Source organism: Argiope bruennichi, chromosome 7 (assembly GCF_947563725.1).
Source record: "Argiope bruennichi chromosome 7, qqArgBrue1.1, whole genome shotgun sequence".
Lineage (NCBI taxonomy): Eukaryota > Metazoa > Arthropoda > Arachnida > Araneae > Araneidae > Argiope > Argiope bruennichi.
Window position 1 is genome coordinate 78,124,577 of NC_079157.1, and position 21,378 is coordinate 78,145,954.

The 21,378-nt window shown below is 29.0% G+C and overlaps 1 protein-coding gene across 2 annotated transcripts in view; it reads left to right on the plus strand.

The window, feature by feature from the left end:
• LOC129976133 (excitatory amino acid transporter 1-like) overlaps positions 1 to 21,378 on the plus strand; it is a 113,498-nt gene that overhangs the window by 14,297 nt on the left and 77,823 nt on the right. The window contains exon 1 of one of the 2 annotated variants that reach the window (XM_056089541.1): positions 14,378 to 14,575. The exons of the other annotated variant lie outside the window; for it this stretch is intronic. Within the exon in view, the coding sequence (XP_055945516.1) occupies positions 14,570 to 14,575 (6 nt within the window). The 5' untranslated portion in view covers positions 14,378 to 14,569. Of the gene's footprint in view, positions 1 to 14,377; positions 14,576 to 21,378 lie in introns of those variants that run through there. 2 annotated transcript variants of the gene reach the window in all.

Here is a 21,378-nt window from a genome sequence, read left to right on the forward strand (position 1 = left end):
CTTCCTCTGAATGGATTTCATACAAAATTTAATCCATTACACTTTCGGTGTGAAGTCTGTACATTCATTTTTATCTGTGTATCTCAAAGCATTTGTGTTATTGTGTTCACAGACAAACAGTTATCGTGTTTCTAAACAAATATAAATCCAAAAATGTTATTTTTGTATTCAAGTAGGTTTGTAAAGTGGAGATCCGCCAAAATTTTGCGAGCATTTTCGTTTTTTTTTTTTTATGATGATTACAATACTTTCTCTTTGCAAACTTCGTATCAGAAATAATGAAAAGTAATATACAGTACACTTCCGAGTATCCGTCTTAATGTGGTGGAAGGACTGACCGGATTACAAGAAAGCCGGATAAACCGGATTTCTATGAATTCATTTTTTTGCCCACCAATACCAGAAGACAAAGGTTTTATCCAAAATTCACTGCTATAAAACGTATTTTTTTACTTCTTATTGAATACTAAGCCCTGCATTTATCTCAAGCGACATAGAATGTGAATGTGACCCGGTGAATCAGAGAAGCAGTTGCAGGTAACTTGTCAAGTTAAAATAAAAGGCTCTGTACTGGTAGTTTATATACTGCACTGCACGTTTGAAGAATTTATTAGAGAAAAAGTAAATTAAAGGATATTAACTGTCACATTTTAACATAAATTCTGTAATGCCCAACTTAAATGCATGAAACATAAACAAAACATTAACGTAAATCGTAGGCCTAATCTTAAAAAAAATGGTTCACATTAATTTTATTTTTCACTGATAAATGATTACACGGATGTAGAAAAGCGGAGCAATGCCGACGGAAACAATGCCCTATATATTTTCACAAAAAGTGTGAATTTTCACAAAAAGTGTGAACTCTCCAGCCTTTATTCTATGAACACAAAAACTCATCATCGCAACACAAGTAGCACGCATGTGAATATTGTCACGTAGATACTTTAGTATAAAACTAAATAACAAACACAAGAAATAGAGCTAAACCAATTTATTAACTGAACTCAAAACTGAGAATACAGTAACTGACAAATCTTCTGCTTTTATACAAGCAGAGAAAGTTCTAGAATACTCTTCTGGAGACAGTAAGGAAAGTCCAGAACACTTGTCTGGTAAATTAAAGAAATATCCAGTATCTTCTGGAACATGAAATAAAGGAAAACATAAAATCGAGGAATTAAGTATTTACATATACTATTAATCGCATTGTCTCCAGCAGGATTCGAACCCAGGTCTCTTTATCATGAGACCAGTGCCATGACCATTCGGCCATGGAGATTCGGCTGTCTTTCTTCAATGCGGCAATATAATAACTAAATGAAATTTGGCACACGGTTTTATTACTAGAATGGTAGATATTTATCAAATTTTTGACAAATGTGGTTAAATGTCTGTAGTTCTATTTGTGAGTATGTGAGTGTGTAAACTCAAAAACATCACAAAAGATACCAATGATGCTAGGGGAAGAGGATCTTGTAAAGGGCCTAGACTCAGAAATTTTGATCTTCCTGTTGGACCTGAAAGGTGATGGTTAGAAACATAATATGCGACTTGCGCCTAAACTCAAAAATGGTACAACATTTATAGCTATGAAAATGGAATTAATACTACTTTATTTATATCTTTGCAATATAAGAATATGAAGCAAAGAGAATAGAGAGACAAAAATAGAAAGGGTTAAATCGGATCAGTTAATTTTGATAAAAATCCTAATACCTATTGGCCATTTCATCGTTCTTCACTTTTAGTCATTATGTCAGGTACGGGGGGAGGGTCAAGGATTAGATATTTGTTTGCCTCAGGAGGGCGGGTAATCGTCTTCTATTTCTTTAGTACGGGGATCATAGACTGGAATTTCCCAGTCATGGCTATATTCATGTTTTCATTTAGTTTTTGATAGAATTTATCCACTAGTATTGGATGAAATTCTTTGATCATGCTTAAGTCTATTTTTTATTTCTTATAAACCACAACATCCTGCTAATTTCAACACATAATTGATTTCCCATCAAAATTATAGATTTGTGTCTTCTTTCGGACTAAATCCAACGAACGGTAGAGTAGTCGATTTGTGTTTTTGTATGTATCGTGCAAAACAATAACTCAAACAACACACTTGGTACAAGATGGACAAATGTACTTTGACACCAACATTGACCATATCAAGTTTGGATCCAGTCCAGTATTGTAAACGATAAAATCGAAGGAAATTGTTGAAAAATACATGCCTATGCCCAACTGTGAATGGTCTGTTTTACTAACCACTGTTCTAGAACGAAATAACATCGTACACAAAACATAAATTCTACACGAGTCGAAAGTTTTTCATTTCTTGACAAACTTGTTCACCTCGGCCTTGCGCTGTCATTAAACAATATCTTGATGAAAACAGATTAATTACAGCTCGTTACGTGAATGGCAATTCTGAGTTTTCATTTTGGTTGATTTTTAATGAATAAATATGAAGTAGAGCAACTGTAATATAAAAATAAAAACACAAATATTAGAGTAACGACATGGAAAAAAAAACGATTATACATTTACTGGTGAAAAAAAATCGAATAATTTCGAAATTTTCATTTCAAATTTTAGTGAGAAAATGGTGGTAAGAAAAAATTGTGAATAAAAAAAATTTCACACATTTAAAAAATGGGGTGATTATAGAAAATCCATTATTAGAAAATGCATTGATGATAGAAAACAACTTTGGTATTCATAGTTTCAAAAATCCCATAGTGTTTGTGAATGAATTATAATAAAAATCCAATGTAAAACTGAAGTTTGCTTTGAGATTTAAGCTCCCATAGCAGTTTTCTTTTATTTGTTGATAATACTGACAATAGCTGATTTCAGTGTATCGATTAAGTCTTGATTTTTTAATCATAGTAAATATTAAATAAAAAATATTTTTAAACATTCGTTTTATTGATGTATTAAAAAGTAGATAATAATTTTTAGCAAAAATATCAGTGCAAAGCAAAATTATAAAATATTAAAATAATGAAAAATATTGTAATAATGAAATTTTTATCGCATGTTTTTAATTTTAAAAGAATATTTAAGACATAAGTTGCGTTGAAAGAGGGTTTTAAAATGCTGAGAACTTCTACTTTAAAAGTTTTTAGGGAAAGAGAATAAATATTTTTAATTTTATAAAGATCACTTTTATCAAACTAACTAGTCGCATATGGTCACCAGCTGGTTTGCCAGGGATATTAGTTATATTTTAGTCAAATCATTTTGATTTAATTTCATGTCCCTGATTCCGTCAAATTGCCAGAATTTAAATCCTTGTTATTTTAACTGATTTGCATGCTCTGTTATTGTGTTCATTGTACAAATAAATCTTTTTATTGGAGACCAATTTCATAACATCATGGCCCTATTAACTCCTTAATTGTTTTTTTTTTACTATCTAATAAGATGGCACCCTCTATTTTGGGAATATTTTCTTATTTTGATTCAAATGGAAATGCATTGAATACTTGACTTATCTGTGTATTTGAAGTAATTTTAATATTGAATTATAATCGTTATGAATGGTTTATTTATTTATTTTTTTGCTTACGACTATCAAAATTCGATAAATCGATGCATGCATGGCACTCGGACAAAACAGTTAAGCGGTTAAAATCATAAATGTGCGGCTCATCTCATAAATTTCGCGTTATTGTAATTTTCCTTTCTTCTTCTTTTTTTTTTACCGTCATGTAAATTACACAAATTTTAAACAAAATTCTTATTCTTTAAAATAGAATTTTGTTTTTTAATAGCGATAAAATATTTAATTTCATCGCTATTTTGTTTTTGAATTTTTATTAGCGATAAAATATTTAATGAAACAATGTAAAGATAGAATTTCAGGAGAACAATGTAATCTATTGTTAGAAGTGAGGAAAAAAAAAAATTAAAAAATCGCCAAAATTTTGGAAAATTTGGCAGGTTTGTTAAATTGCTATCTATGACTGAAACGGCAATCTTATGAATTTTAAGATGAATTTAAGATTTCAGAAGTTATCACGGAAAAAAAATCAAAATTCAGAAAGCATTGAAAACGAGAATTTAGAACAAATGAAAACGTGGAATCATCATTCATAAAAAGGTCCAATCAGAAGGAATGAAATAAAAGCGTAAAGAGTTTTTATGTACGGTACGAAATTTTCGAACTACAGGAGGAACGCCATTTAATTTAGCCAATTTGAGTATAGTTACTCGCTCAGAATGCTTTATCATTGTTTCTCAAGTATAATTTAAAATAATATGATGTCTCTAAAACAATATCGTATTTTTTATAATCAGATATAGTGTATAAAATTTAATTGTCATGATTATACTAATCTTATTAATGTTCGGAGTTTTTAGTTATTATTTAAACACTATTTACATTATGTCTATCAGTTTTAAGGAAATATATCTTTCCAAAATAGGGAAGCATCAATATAACTTCAATTTTCATTTTTGACCATTTTAAAATTATATATTTCTGCTTTTCAACATTTGCATATACTTCTGTTTACTGTCAGAAGATTTTATGTTCAGAAACTGATGATTTAATTTTTAATAATCGATGAAAAATGAATGCTAGCAGTTCCTGTAATTTGAAGTAATTTAATTTTACTTTTAGTAATGAATGTTTTTATAATTTCTTATTTCCTGCAGAAATATATAATTATATAGCAAGGGAGCTCGGATTACATAGAACAGTCTTGGGGATTGGTAAGAGAAATTAAATTAATTCCCCTTAAAATTAATTCTTAATTAAATTAATTCTTAAATTCCTCTTAGAGAAATTATAATTCTTTTTTACTTGCTTCCAAATGCAAGCTCGTCATCACACTTAGAATCAAATCTAAACCAAATGGATATTCCCCCGGTTCTAAATCGAGATGAAATTTTTTATCTGTTTCTATTGGTACGAAATTTCGTAACTATTTAACGCGGAAAGTCGTTTTGCTCCATACCGGGACAGAATTAATTTTTTAAAAGCACGCCATCATGCAATAAGTGGCAATTCATGCGTGCGACGGAGCAAAGAAAGGAAAAGGACGGCACGTTCCAACTTATGACCCATCCCTTTTGTTTATGCCAATTTACTATCACTCCTTTTGTTCAAGTTTTCACTTTTACGAATCCCGAGTGAATCAATGACAGGCAACTGTATCATTCGAGCATCAAAAAGGATTTGCTGCAAGTGGTTGCAAGAATTTTTTGTTGTTCTTGTTGTTGTTGAGTTGATTGCAGAGTTTTTTGTAGTTGGAAAGTTCAGTTTCTCACCCCCCCCCATACGATGTATATGAAAAGAAAATACCGTATTCGTCAGAAAATAAATAAAAATCGACCTCGAAATTTTGATGTATGTAGTCTGACTCTGATTAGTTGGCAGGGGTGACGTCATATTTGTGTCATATCAGAGGAGTTTATTTTGTTAAATTAAGAGGCGGATGTGAATCGGAGTTTGCTAGATCTCTCTGCGTTCCTTTTTTAAACCACGTGGGTGAAGATAACGATAGAAGAGGGGGGGGGAGGAGAGATGTATTCGTCTATCCAGTGTGTATTTTTTAAAATCATAGAATTTGTCTGCAACCTTCTTTAATAATTTTAATAAATTTTAAAAGTATTTTAAGCATATTTTTCGATAATACTTTTCATTGTTGTAATTATTAAATTTATACTTTAGCCATTCTGATGATATGCAATGTTTTTTGCGAGTACTTAATTACTGTTATATTATTAAGGATATAATTTTAAAAATAAAATGAAGATAAATGAATTAAACATAAAACATTATCACGTAAAGATATTTCGAGCTAACGATTCGAAACTCCTTCATATTTTTTTAACCTTGTTGTAACAAGTCCCACAATTAAAACCAAATTGTTAGCGTTGCATCTCAATACGTTTCTTATTAGAGCTTTTCAAATTGACTGACCCAGTTCATATAGTTACAAATATTTGTACGACTTCTTATATATTTTTCAAAAAAATTATTTAAAAAAACATTTTAACATAAAGCACTTCAATGCGAATGCTAAATAACTTGAATCTTGAAATAAATTTCATCACTTTTCATTATTTATTAAATTAATTAATCTATAATAAATTCGGTTTTCAGGTATGTTTTAATATTTTAAAAACATGACAAAATATTCCTGAAAAAATGAGATCATGAAAATTTTTTCATTATAAAAGAGTCACGCGTAGGAAAATCTTAACTAGACCTACTTTGCAAAAATCGGGAATCCAACATATCAAACCAAACGATAATTTAAGTTTATTTCTCTGACATGGCATTTATTTAAAATTTTGAACTCACTAAGTGATAAAAATAAGTGCTTTCTAAAGTCAACTAATTGAATGTTGTCTTACACTTGCAATGGTGTAATACTAAAAACTTCAAACAAAGAATTAATGGATTTATAAATTAAATTTGGTTGGCTAATTTAAAATGCATCACGTGAGCACGAAATGATTCCATTATGCAGCAAAAGATAAAACTATTTCTTTTCGTAGAATTAAATTAATTTTTCTCTTTATATGGCATCAACAGAAACAACACGAAACCACTAATGAGTAACAATCAAACATAGATATGATTTAACTAGTTTAACGACATGAGGTTTCTTGAAGAGAGTAAAACTTGTGGTTTCATTGTTATATTTATAATTGTGCCAAGGACTTAGATTCAAAGGCTTTTATACGTGATATTGACGTCTAAGGTTATCTGACATAGAAAATATTAAAATTCTTGATGTGACATTCCTTTCAATTTGTTTCAATGCTATATTTATTTTATATCTAAATTAGTTGTATAGGTTTGGAATAAAATTGTCTCTGAGTAGCTTTTTCAGAGATACTGTACTCTGAATTAACCGTTTCGGAAAAATTAGATTTTTACTAATATCAACCATTAATCAGACCATCTTGAATGTAAAAAAAGAAGTTATGGAATTATTTTTGTCTGGTTGGCGTTATTGGAGATGGAATATAAAATTCTGTATTTTAATCAAAAAATATTTTGTTCATTCTTACTTTCTCATATGCGAAGTAGACAAATAGAAAGTATTGTTATTGTTAAAAAAATATGAACTCGAAATGTTTATGAATCTCCACGTTTCAGACCCTCCTTAGTCCGAAAAACACATTTTTGAAATTATGTCTGCCTGTTTGTGAAATGTTTCAGAACTCAAAAACATTTTCAACTAAGCAGATGAAATTTGGTATATGGTTTTTACATCAAAAATTTATAAATTTCCATCAAAGCGATTACTAGATTGCTATCTTCTTTTGATTGAAACTGTTTCATAGAAAGTGTGTCCGACCGGCTGCTGGAAAATAAGTTAATACAGTAAATACAAAATTAAGAGAGCTAGATGAATTAAATTTGGTACACAGATTTAACGTCTAGAGAGTAGATATGCATCAAATTTAAAACCAATATATCAAGAGTTTCAATGTCTGTTGGTTTGTATTTTCATAAACTGATAAATACTGTAACTCAAAAATGTAATGACTTATCAAATTTGGCTTACGATTTTATGATGACAGTTGTAGGTCTTTGTCAATTTTTTGTTTCAATCTATTGGGAAACATCCATCCAAAATGCACATTTAGTTGTTTTATTGGTAAATCAATCAATCATACAGAGTTTCAAGGATATATTTTTGTTATGCACTTGAACTGAATCGATAACTGACACGTTGCCAGCTAAGGAATAGAAACTCCTCTTCGGATTATAAATAAGAAAAAAAGAATTAAAGTGCGACTATAAATAAATAATGCAGTTTCTTGGTCAAGATACAATCAATAACGAAAGTCAGCGCAATCAATATTCCAAACAAACCGAATGGCCGCAGAGACGGTTCTTTATAAATAAATTATAGAAATGAAATATCAGATTAAATTTGATGGAATACGTGAAACATGTATTCACAGTCACAAATGCTTTTTCTTTCTTCTACGAAACTACAAAATTGCCACTGTCTTTATAAAACTCTTGTCATTCAAAACACCGACTACACATTTCACCTTATTTAACGTCTTATTATTAAGTGAAATAAAGGAACCCTTATAAAATAGAACCATGATTAGCATTCATATCCCGTCTATAATGCGGTCAGCCGACGATCATGAATAGTCTTTTTTTCTTTTGCCCTAACCTGGTAACCTTGCAGTAACTGGAATCCACCCCCATCCCCCGAAGTCTCGCAGCACCCCAAGTGAATTTCTTATCGTTGCGGTGTCGGTGTACTCCACTGTATCTCGAAGAACAGGTGTCTGAGAGGTTTTTAGACATAAATAAAGTAATAAAATGGACAAAAACCTGTTTTCTGTTTTACTACCGTGTTATTTACTTCGAAGAGAAAGACTGAACTTGGCAGACCTCCATAATTGGTCACTGAAATTCGTTTGGAATTTATTGACAGGAATCTAGACATATTAAATGCTAATACACGTGGCACAGAAAACGCTCTCATTACACATTGTCAAATGACAACAATCAAATATAAATAAATCAATGTCAAATGTAAACAATCTATATAAACAAATTCAGATTACTTGTTTGAACGTTGTTATAGCTGTACTTCATTCAATGCTTTACTCATTAATGAAGCTAAAAAACAGTATTAGAGATGCTATGGATAAGACGTACCAAAGATATACTAGATAAGATAAGATAAGATCTGGATAAGACGTCTTTTCACTAAGAAAAAAGAAGGTGTAAAAAACATTAAGAGATAGGCGTCAAATAAAGTTTAACCAAGTGCGAAAATAGTTTTTACCACTGAAAAATGGGTAATCGCTGTTACTTACCTACGGAAACCGATGATCATGTCTTCCAAAACTTACTTTTACATCATCTTAAAACTTAAAAAATTATCTTTTAATTGATGTCAATTCCATTTCGGTATTTTGCTTTCTCTGTTTCTAAACAGCTTTTTTAAAATGTAAGATACACTTTGTAACAATTCTTAATGTTATGAAATTCAAACTCATCCATCAAAACATTCAGTCGCGGGCTTTTGCCGATGTTAATTATCCCCCCCCCTCTTCCAAAAAAAAAGGCTTTCTGCAGATATTAACTCCAAGGTAGATTTTTCACTTTCGCTTTTGTTTTACAGTATATACATTTTTTTAATTTACATGCGTTAAAATTTGTTTTCACCTATTCAATTAAATTCCTTTTTTGGTCTAAACAAACAACAAGGCGAAATTTTAAAAAATATATACATTCCACATTTAGAAGCCACATTTGTCCACATTCCACATTTAGTCGCCAAAGGCGGCTACTTAATGATAAAAAGGCAATTTTTTAATTTACATACATTAAAATTTGTTTTCACTTATTCAATTAAATTCATTTTTTGGTCTTATTAAATAACGAGGCGAAATGTTTTAAAAATATACATTCCTCATTTAGTAGCCCCCAAAAAATCAATAATTTGGGGGAAAAGCTGGTCACCAAAGGCGGCTACTTAATGATAAAAATGTAATCTTTTCGGTCTTTGTATGTTTTATAAAATGAAACTAAGCGAAATTCTTTATTTTTTTCGTACAGAAAAAAAAAATATGATGATAAAAAAAATTGAGCTTGGTCAAAGCTTTAATGAATCGATATTTTAGAATGATTTGAATCGATATTATCTCCTTAAGTCTGAAAATACAAAAATTTTCAGAATCAGATGTGTCTAGCTATGAACACGCTAACTGCGAACTAAAATAGCAAGACAAATAAAATTTAGTTTGTGGTTTTCTACATCTAATTTGTAGATCGCGATGAAATTTTGGACAAAATCTGTTAAACAGAGCTTTGTTTGTGTGTCCAACCGCAATTAAGGAGAAAGCCATAACTCTGAAAGGCAGAAAGTTAGATAAATGAAATTTAGAGTGTAGTCTTGCCATCAAAAGTAGATTTTTATCAAATTTTGGATTCAATCAGTCAAACAGAGGACGTCCAAAATTCATACTCAATTCTCTTCATTTTATGGCAAACTCATAAGCAAAACGCACCTTATTATATACTACTCACCTTTGGTGACTAGCTGGTTGGGAATTATTATTCTTTATTTATTATTATTGTTGTTGGAAATTAGTATGTTTAACAGCTTCAATTAAATATTTTATGAATAACTTGATTATCATGATTTTCTCAATAAAATATTTTTTTGAGCATCAAATTGCGATCGCCATTAAAATCTTATTATTTTAACAGCCTTGCACCTTTTCTATTTATTACGTGAACAACATTTTTTAAGGATTCAAACTCCCAAAACGTCCAAGAGAAAATAAAATATAACTGTCTAGTTCATCTATTTTGTAACTTCACGTTATAATTTATTTTACGGTATTGTAACTTTACCTAATATAGCTATCATAATATTACTTTATATACCTAACGAAACAAATATTAATCAGAATATTTCTTCTTTTTAACAATAAAAAAGTCACACGATTAAATATTTGTGAAACAACGAAAACGGTTTGAATTTCAATGAATATTTCAATGAACAATAATGAAATATATTATTGAAATTATACAATAAAAAAAAATTTAGAGTCATCAAAATTCAGGCAAAAAATTGCAGACCTTAATTGATACAATTGAGAAGAATTTTTTTTTAAATTTTAAAAGGATTTAAAAATATTTTTAACCATAATATTTCCGAAAATTATAACGGAAAAAATTATAGCTTAATTTCTAATTAAAATAAAATCCTAATTAATTAAAACTTTAAAAAATTCCCTCCAAGCTGCACATTCTCACCTTCCAAAGTATATTTATGCTAAATTTGATAGCTGTGGATCAAACGGTTTGTCCTGTAGAGCATCAATGCGCCTATTTTTCTTTACTACAAGAAGAAACGGCCAAAAAGAAATTTTTTCAAGAAATCGATATGCAACGAAAAGATCAATCATACTATCGAATCTTCTGAAATTTTACTTTGTGTGCAACTTCAACGCTTCAGTTGAGTTATTGATAATCCCAATAAGATAGATATGCTCTTATGATCTTCAGTATCTGTGGATAAGGACAAGTAAAAAACTACAATGTTTATCATTATGCTAAAATACTTGCAGTATTTTAAATCATCGTTATCATTTATCATAATGAAAATAAATCATTTTTTGCAATTCTTGTTGTTTATCGTTGGATGCGAAATTTCGCAAAAGCCGTTTGGGACGTTCTCGCAATTTTAAATTGAAGTGAAACTGATATTGTCAGCAATTAAGCTGGTTGGGTTGATTTTTATCTGCTTAATATTATTTTCTTAACTTAACATATGCAATTATAGAAATATGTGAAATTTTTATTTCTTTACAACATATATCAGATGGCAGATTCTGTTTTGGAAATCTTTTATTCTAATGATTTAACTATGAATCCATCAAAAATTTGAGGCGTTTGTGTATTATACGCATTTTTTTCGCATCAAATTATAGTGCATTTGGAATATTTAATTTTAAGATATAAATTTGAATAGTGATTATTCGATGCACGTGTAACATATTCATAATATTAAAGGATGCTAAACTATATGAATTCAAAGAATGAGGCTGTTTTATTAGCAGTTTAACCTCTTAAGTGTGTAAAGCCAAGTATGGTTCGTGCATAGAATAACCGTATTGTTTAACTGGTAATGTAAATATCTTCAAGGATATTATAATTCTAAATAAAAATGACCGTTATTCTATAAATATCTTATTTTGTGAACACTAGGTTGAAACAAAACAACACATTTTCTGAACAGAAAATCTCATCTAATTAGATGCAAAAAAAAGTTAAAAGGGATTATTAGTGTGTTCCTCTTATTCATAGGATCAAAAAATAAATTATAAATGTATTTAATACCTAATTAAAAATTGGAAATTGGAAAAAGCATTGAAAATTTGGAAAAAAGCATTGAAAAGTTGTGGGTTATGATAAACTATGGCGGTTATCTCCTCCTTGATTTTTTTAAACACTTTCATTAAATGGCACTTTTTAAGTTTAATTGTATTGTACAGCTAATCATCTTCGGTGCCTAGTTAGTTTGCAGTGGATATTGGTAATACGACGGAATCCCGCTAACTTTTTTCATCAATTAAAATTTCAAAAAATAAAATCATTCCTAGGTGTACTTTCTCACCCTTTAAAGTATACTTGTGCCGAAATTTATACTGTAGTTCAAACAGTCTGGCCTGTAATGCGCCAACACATACAATCATCTTTATTATTTGTAGAGATCATTATACCGCTGAATCAAAATCTGAATTGTTTTGTACTCTATTTATTAAGATTGGATCGGATATTTGACAAGGTTCTAAAATTTTATTACTAAGACATCATAACAAATGCTAAATTTCATTTATTCACCTTGTTGTTCGTTTCAGTTGTTTTGTCCAAATACATACATACAGAAAAAAAAATATCTATCCTTTGACAAATTTAATCGGAAATTGAACTTCGGTCTATAATTTTTTGTACAGATCTAATTTATTACATTCCTGAGTTGTTGCTTTGATACACGCATAAATTTGAACAGATTTGATCCAAAATTCTACACAGACGTGCTTCTGGTAAAAAACAAATACCTTTATTCGTTATATTTGTCCACTTTAGTGCAATGTTAAATTGTTGGGTTGAAATGAACACCTACGTATAGACAATTGAAATTCCTATAAAAAGAATTTGTTTAAAAAATGATGGAAATATAAACTTTTTGTGTAAAGACCTCATATTGAATTTCATCCCCATAGCTTGTTGCAATTATAAGTGATGCGCATAGATAAATTAAAAAAAAAAAAAAAGAAAGAAGAAAGAAAGCTCGGCTAAGAAAGATCTAAATCGTAGCAATTTTTCACTTTTAGCATATTTCTTTGTATTCTTCGTATATGAATAATAATAGTTTAATTATCAAGTCTAAACTTATAAATATCTGATTAAAATTAAACAATTATTAAAATTTTAAGCTATTAATTATGTTAAAATTTTCTTCCCACAAATTTGTTAATGATGTTTAAAAATTTATTTATGATGCTGTTATCAATCTTTCTCTTTTGAGAGAATTAAATCATACCCGAAGTTTGTAACGATATTTATTCTAAATTATTATTTAGAACAGTCTTTGTTATAGGAATCATAAAAAAATACATTCAAATGGAATCCTAATAGATCTAAACGTTATTAAAATTAATCACTTCTCGCACTTATTTTTCTGTAATTTTAACAATTATTTTATATTTGACACTATAATCTGTAATCTGTTTTTTATTATGATAAAATTCAAACTCATTTTATTGTTCTATCAGACCATTCAACCGCGTGCTTTTTTCCAATGTTAAAATTAAAATTTAAAAATATTGCTTACTTTGGACATTAAATTCGAAGTAGGACTTCCATTTCCACTTTTATTTCGAAATATACACATCTTTTAACAGTGGGAAGTAAAAGTTCCCACCAAATTTATCAATCTTTGTATGAAATTATGTAGGTTACCATAAGTTCTGACACATTTTTTTAGTAAGTCAGAAACTTAGAGGCTTCAGTTCTTTATCTCAGACAAAATGATGTGTTTTGATTTGTTACTTAATTATTAATTAACTAAATTAATTAATTAATCAAATTAAATTTATCTAATAAGCTAAAGGAATCCCTTTTCTTATTCTAATTTCAAGCCTAAAAATATTTTAACATAATATGTCTAGGAAAAAATGGCCCTGAATTGATGCGGTAATTTTTGGTAGTCTCCATTAAATTCGTATTTTTCAATCTTATGAAATAACATAACTCATTTAAAAAACAACAACGTAATTTTATTAATAGTTTAACAGGTAATAAGTCAATATTCAGGGTGAACTATCTGGTCACTAAAGACGGTCTATTAATTGATTTTAAAAACCAATAATAACTCTATAATAATCTATGACCAATAATAATCTATGGATATATTATCTATGTATTTATATTTCATTTATCATATTATCACACAATAATTGTGCATAATAACTCCAGAGAATTCAGAAATAAAAAACATCCAAGTGTCTTAATAATATACAAGAAATTGAATAAATTATTTATATTTTGTTTTTCTTATCTACTGTAAATAGTTGTGTTTAATTCCAAGGTCAAAATAAAATCCTTATATTGAAATGCATGCTCATGTTTTATGCAGTGACAGAAAGATAGAACTACGATTAACTATTTCTTTTTTTCTACTTCAGTTATGGAGTTTCAATTTCGAAAAGAAAAAGAAATGGTTGATCAATACCGAAACCGACTTTAACTGGCAGTGAAAGACGCGCGTAATACTCTCGCTCCGTCACGCCTATTCACGTCACATGGTCCATGACGTCATGACCGAGTCAGAGCGGAGAAAGCCGCGCTACAAAAGAAGAAAAGTTCTCAGTTCTCAAAACGCCGTGCTCACCTGTAGAATGGTCCGCGCTTATTCAGCTTTTTAGAACAATTTTAGTGTGTTCGGTTCAATTTTGTTCTTCACGTTCTGTTTTATTAATTTTAGGGATAGAATTGAATCAATCCCTTCCATCTGTAACTTATAAGATTTGCAGACGATTTTTAGATCCAGATATGTCGGTAAGTAATTTGCTATTTTAAGATTTTTCAAGCTTAGAAATGGATTTTTATTAAAAGAATATTCTGAAATTTGTGTTTTTGTAGATTTTGACAAGGATTTGTTTTTAAATTAGAAATTCAATTCTTCTTATTCTATGCATTATTGTTAAAGATATTTATTATATTGCATTGCATTTATTGTCTTCAAGATGTTCGTGGATTTTAAAAGGTTCCGTTAATTCAACTTGTTTTCAGTTAATAATTTGGTTCGGTTTCATGAACTTGTATCTGCAGCTTTGGTATTTGTAGTAAAACTGAACGACTTTTTATTACATCATTTTCATTTAGGCAATGGTTTTTATCACAAATCGTTTGCATTTAATAAAAGATTCTATTCATTGTTTAGCACAGAAATTTAATAATTTCGGCTGAAGATAATTATTTATTTCGTCAAAAATAAAATTATTTTAAAATGCAGTGTGAAATTATTCACTCTGAGATTTAATTTTACCAGTGAACAAGGGAAATAAAGTAAGCTTGTTTAGCATTTTTATCAACTTTTTTTTTCTACAACTGATTAGGAAATTTGAAATACTTATGATACAAATCTTCTTTTTTTTATTTTATTTTTAAGAAGGCGGAATTTATATTGCAGTTAATACAATAAAATTAGTATTGTTGGTTTGATATCAATGTAAAATCTGCACATGGAATATTTTAATTATTGCAAGAATTTTTAATTTGTTTTAGAATACTTTTAGATATTTCTCTTTTCGTCAGTTTGGAGAAATTGTACTTTTCAATTCTATTTATTCTTTTCTATTTATTTTTTAAAGAATATTTCATTCTTTGTAGAAAATTTAGAATTGAATTCAAAATATAATTTTTCTGATTTGTTAATCATATTTTCTAAATTTTCGATTCGAAAGTATAATCCCTGGTTCAAAAAAACCGTTGTTGTAGCGGCAGAAGTTATTTTTTTATTTCAGTTTAATTAATTTCGTAATTTAAATACAACATTTTGGAAATCATAATTTAAACCTGCATGATTCATGCTGCATACTTGCATTTCAATGCATTATTTGATTTACAAGTTGTCAAAGAAAAATTAATCATAAACCTACTAGATAAGAACGTTTAATTTTAATCGAGTTACCAACGTTTAATATATTTGCTTTAAAATTCATGTTAAGCCTGAATTAATATTGCATGAAGCGGCTTTGATGAAATCGTACACTGTTTGTTGAGCAAGAAAATTTGTCGTACCTTGATGCGACGGTTTTGAATTCTATAAACTGTCTGAATTGCAACAATTTGAAAATTATTTTAAGAATTGTCCGTAACGAAAAGAAATACGTAAACGTGGAGGGTCTTAATCCCGAAAGAATCGATAATAATGTACTTCTTACACTAATACTACAATGTTTCGTACTAATATATATCGCTCTTTTAAAGAACTAATTTTTTTTTTTAATTTTAGGAAAATCTTTATGAAGGGAGTAAACTTTTCAGTTTAAACATTTCTATAGATAAAATAGTGAATTCTTAATTTATAGTTTTGTTTTTATCTATTTGCAAGATATTTTATATTCGTTTTATTGAATACTACGAGAAAATCCGCAATCGCTCGTGCCTTAAATAAATATATATTCAAATCTAAATTATCTGTGAAATATTTGTTACTTGAATAGTAAATAGTTATACATAACCATGTACTTTTCAATAAAAACTGTAGTGATAAAATAACCACTGGGTATATTTTGCCTAAATTTCTTAAGGATATCGAAATGAAGTATTTTGGAATCGATTAATCATTTATCGATTTACGATTACAAATACTTTCGGAATATCTGCAAATGTCGCCTAACTATTTTTAGTATTTCGAATAGAATATTTATAATTAAAAGTAGCGAAATTTAAATAAAGTAATTGAAGATGTATGAAAAATTAAAGAACATCATGCTTTCAAGAATATTATTTAATTTTAAGAAAAAGTTTATCATGCCTTTTAATTAAACCTCAAAATTACGGTGACTTAATTCAAAATTAAATCCTTTTCTTTATTCCGACAACGTGTCTTTGCTTTTGTACATTTGCATCCATGCTTAACTGAATAAACATCTGTTCTCGATACCGGTTTTACCAGTCTTAGAGCATCTATTTCCGATTTTTTTGTCAAAAGGCGGAACATAAATTACTATTTCTAAATGATTTCCCGCCCTTTGTATAAGAAGCGTCTTCGGCCACGGAGGTGTTTGGTATGACTGTTGGATATTTTCAGATCGAAAATACCTAACAGTAGCGGAATTAGGAACTATTCTTGTCAATGACAGTTCAGCGTTTTGTACATCATTCGCAAGTGGCATATGGGTTTCCCTCCATCATAGGATAATGTCTCTGAAAGTACTACTAGTTTATTCGGGATAGCTTCGGCTAACCATATTAAATTCTCATCTTTAAGAAACGGCATGCTTTTGCATAATATACCTCGAATTGTCCCTTTTAATTTATTTTCCTTAAAATTAAAAATGTAAGTACTTTAAATCGAAATCTAGTGAAAAATGCTCATCCTAGACAGTTACTAAACACGAAATTTGGTAACCCATTTTTTTTATAGATGAATACGTTAGTATTTTTGGTTCTTCTTTGTATTTCTAGAAACGATGGAACGGTATTTATATTGTAAACTAGCCGATACCCGGTGCGTTACTACCACAGAAGAAATAATTTTGGAAATATTGTTTAAAATTTTAAATAGTCATCTTGTTTAATTAGGAATGATAGAAAGAATATATTGAAAGTGAATGATATATAAAGAAGCATAAATAATATGTATTCTTTTTTTTTTACTTTACCATTTAAGCAAGCTTTAAGGTTGACAATATTTTGTGTTTTTACATCTTCAGCAAAAAACATTTTCTTGGTTGTCCGACTCGTGAACATACAGCTAGCCGTGTGAAAAATGTGGATTTTCTAATTTTAAATCAATAAGTTGGCAAAGTTTTATCGGAATCAGATAAACGATACGGCAGCGCATAAAATACGAACAAATCAAAAAATTTTATGTTATATTAGCGGGGAAAGATTGCACCGTAGTAGTATTATGAGCCACTTCAGATTATATATTGGTGAGGCCACTTTCACCTATTTCGAGAAATTCAGGCCTCAGGTCCTTATAACTTTCGACTTCTTCACAATTCTAACTACAGGATTGGTTACATAACGCGGTGTCTCCAAAAATGTCGCTAGTAAAATATTGAATAATATCTTATTCACGACATTTACAAACTCACAATATCGCTTTCTGCGATAAAGAATTAAATATGCAATCAGATGAGCTATAGCATGTGCAGCTCTTAAAATTTTCTGTTAAGTTTCTATATGATATTGCCAAAATGCTTGTTCTTTTATTTTTATTTAACTGTTTTTATTCAAACTATTAATTTTTAGGCCGTGTGCATTTTCATTTAATATAAGGAAATTTTATTTCTTTAAATGTGGCAATATTAACTTTCAATCCGTGAACATTCTTATTATCATTCATAAAGGATTCGGATATACCAGATAAGTCTAGACAGAACAAGGTTTTGATTGTCACGGCCTTCTCACCCTTACCTCTATTTACAGTTTCATGGATTAAATTGGGCCTCCCTGACCTGATGGTAAGGTTTTGGATTTGGGACCAAAGGGCTGCAGATTTCAAACCCGATTCCATCAGAGATCTTTAATTTATAGGAGGTTGGGGAAGTTAAATCATTCATCGAAAGTCACATTTTCTATTATGGAAGAAAATTTGAGAGTGTGGATGTAATGTTGATGTTGTTGGCTCAGATATAGTTCTTTGTCATACGAGGATAGTTAAAACTCGCGAGGTCTGTCCAAAAAGTAACCACCACTTCAAAATGGAATACTATTAAGTAATTAAACTATCTTAAATTGATTAATCGGTGTTTATTTTATGGTCACCATAGAATATTCATTTAACATAAAAGCAATTAATAACATATAAAGACATATATATTATGTAAAGATCTTTTAGCTAGTTTAAGATTCTACTTACATTCTTTTAAGCTCTTGTAATCTTTTCAATCGAGTTAAAACTCGCATTAAACTAATCAGTTTTTAATCCAACTAATATGATTTGATTATAAATAGTAATCTCCTCAGTGTAAATATTTATGCATACCAAACTGAAACGATGCCGGATGACGAGTATAAATATTCGAAAAATTATTTAATTTCTAACAGCAAACTTAATAGCTGAAATTTAAGAATGGGAAATATTTTATACATATTTAAACGTATATTGGCAATTCATTTCTGTTTAAATACTGTTACGAGCGCCTTTGGCTAAAAACTAATTTTAACTTGAATCATACTAGAGCTATAACTTGCTTTTACAACTCTAAAATCAGAATTAACTGCGCGCGAAACCAATGTATGTTTTTGTATATGGCAACTAAATATAAATATAGCATGTAAATAGAATTGTAATATAGATAGATAATAAAATGGAGTCAGATTAATAACGAGTGGATTATTTCACATTACGATCCCGCATCTATGAATCTTATTAGCGGAGAAACGACTGAATGAAAGAAATTCAGGTAGTCTCAACAAATACTGTTTTAGTCCATTCAATTGAACCCATTGTTTTTTTGTTAGATGTTGCAAATAATTTTTATTGTTCGATCATTCACTGATTAAACTTTTGCTTTGAAAGTTACCCGCTGTAAGTGGATTGTAACATTCATTGCTTTAGTATAAAAATAAAAAAGAATGAGAAAATTCTGAACTTATTTTGCAAAAACATCTTGCATATATATATATATATATATAATATAATATTGTACGGCAGTATCAAGCACAAATAGTTATCTGAGATAACACCTTTATTAGAAAGTATACGAGAAAGTTTTTGGAAGACAACACCCATTGGTTTTATTTAAAATTGGTTGCTTGGAATTATACCGAAGTATATTATATATATAATATACTTCGGTTTGATATTGTAAAATTCTTTGGACTCTAGAAAAAGTAATTAAATTAATATTTCATTCAATTGAAATTAAATATTCAAAAATTGGAAACATTTATAAAAGAAATATTCCAAGTTTCTAGTATGAATCTCGTACATCTGCTGTCTTGCATAAATTCGAAAGGAAGATTTTTTTCGCTCTAAAAATATTAACATTAATACTAAATGTTAAGCTGATTGATTCGTATAATTTCTGATAACTCATTTTTTCAAATTTGGAAATCTGCATAGTCTTTGTATAAGAAATACCTTTATAAATGTAATAAAAATTAAAATAAGGAACGAAAAATTTGGAAAATATGTCGGTACTTTTGAAAAAAAAATCAATATATAACATTACTTATCCCAATTTCTATTACTTAACTTTCCTAGTTCGTCTACAGGGAAATTGTTAAAAAAAATACTATTTATAGTAATTATAAAATAAATAAAATTTTAGATTCGAAAGCGTAAATACATTTTTTTTATACTATGTAAATTGAAATATCACATACATAAGCTGGTTTCAACTATTTAATTCCGTTAACATATACAATAAGTTATTTTTAAAATTCTTATCTATAACCGCTTTTATTAAGTAATGTTTTGAGAACTGTTTCTATGGGAACAAAAGAACGGGAAATGGCATGCTGTGGTCGTTTGTGTTCACAGAGAAACAGTTGTCTGTGCCCTACATTACCACTCATGAAGCTTAGAATAAAATTGTACAAATGATAAATTTTAAATGATGATGCCTGTTAGATTTAGTAGAGAGCGAAAGGGGAAAAGTGGGTACATTTCATGCAAGGAGGTATGTAAGATTTGCCATCTAGAATACATGTAAAGTAATTTTTGCTTGATGCAAATTATCAGTAAAATGTTTAAAGTATTCGTCTATGATGACCACTATGACTTTAGTAAAATACTCAGATTTGTTTTAAGCTTTTCTTTAAATTCTTTTAAACAAATATTTGTTTAATCATAAATGCTTGGATTGGTGTAATTCTATAACAATAGATTTTTTTAATGAGAAATACGAATATATTTTAAGATTAATTATTCAAAATCAATTATAATTTTCATTAAAGTTAAGAGTTTAGTCTAATTGGGAAATATTATTTTTATTTTACAATATTTGAGGGGAATTTATTTCACGGGGAAAAAAAATTCGATGAATGTTAATTTTTTAAGTCCGATTTACCTTATTTCACGATTCAGGTCATTTATTTATCTGCTGGTCAAAGCAAAATTTGCTGTAAAAAATATGAACTGGAAAATTCTGCAGTCAACTTATTTTTTCATTTCACGAAATTTGAAAATGTATTAATTGAAAAGAGAAAATATTTAGCTACTGACATGGAATGCCAAACAAACAATTTTTAAATAAAACCAGCTGGAGTGGGCTCGACAAAACATTCTCGCATACTTTCTAATATAGGTGTTATCACAGATAACTATTTGTGCTGTACTGCCGTACAATAGTTATAAAAATATTAATCTTTGGATGGAATTTTAGCATTTTTACTGAATCTATCGTGGCATCCTTGGCGAGGTTCTTGGCTATTTATTCCTGAGATACGGTTAATAGTATCCGAAAACAATGTGTTTTAGACGAGTTTTTCCAACCGAGTAAAACAAATATAAGTGCAATTATACTAACATTTTCATACCGAATTTGATATATTTGTCCTTGTGTTTTTGAATTTTTGCGTTCACATATTTCTGAAAGTGCAGACCGACAGACAATCTGTTGTTGGATTTGGTTCAAAATTTGATAGAAGTATACGTAATAAATTTTAAGTCTCTG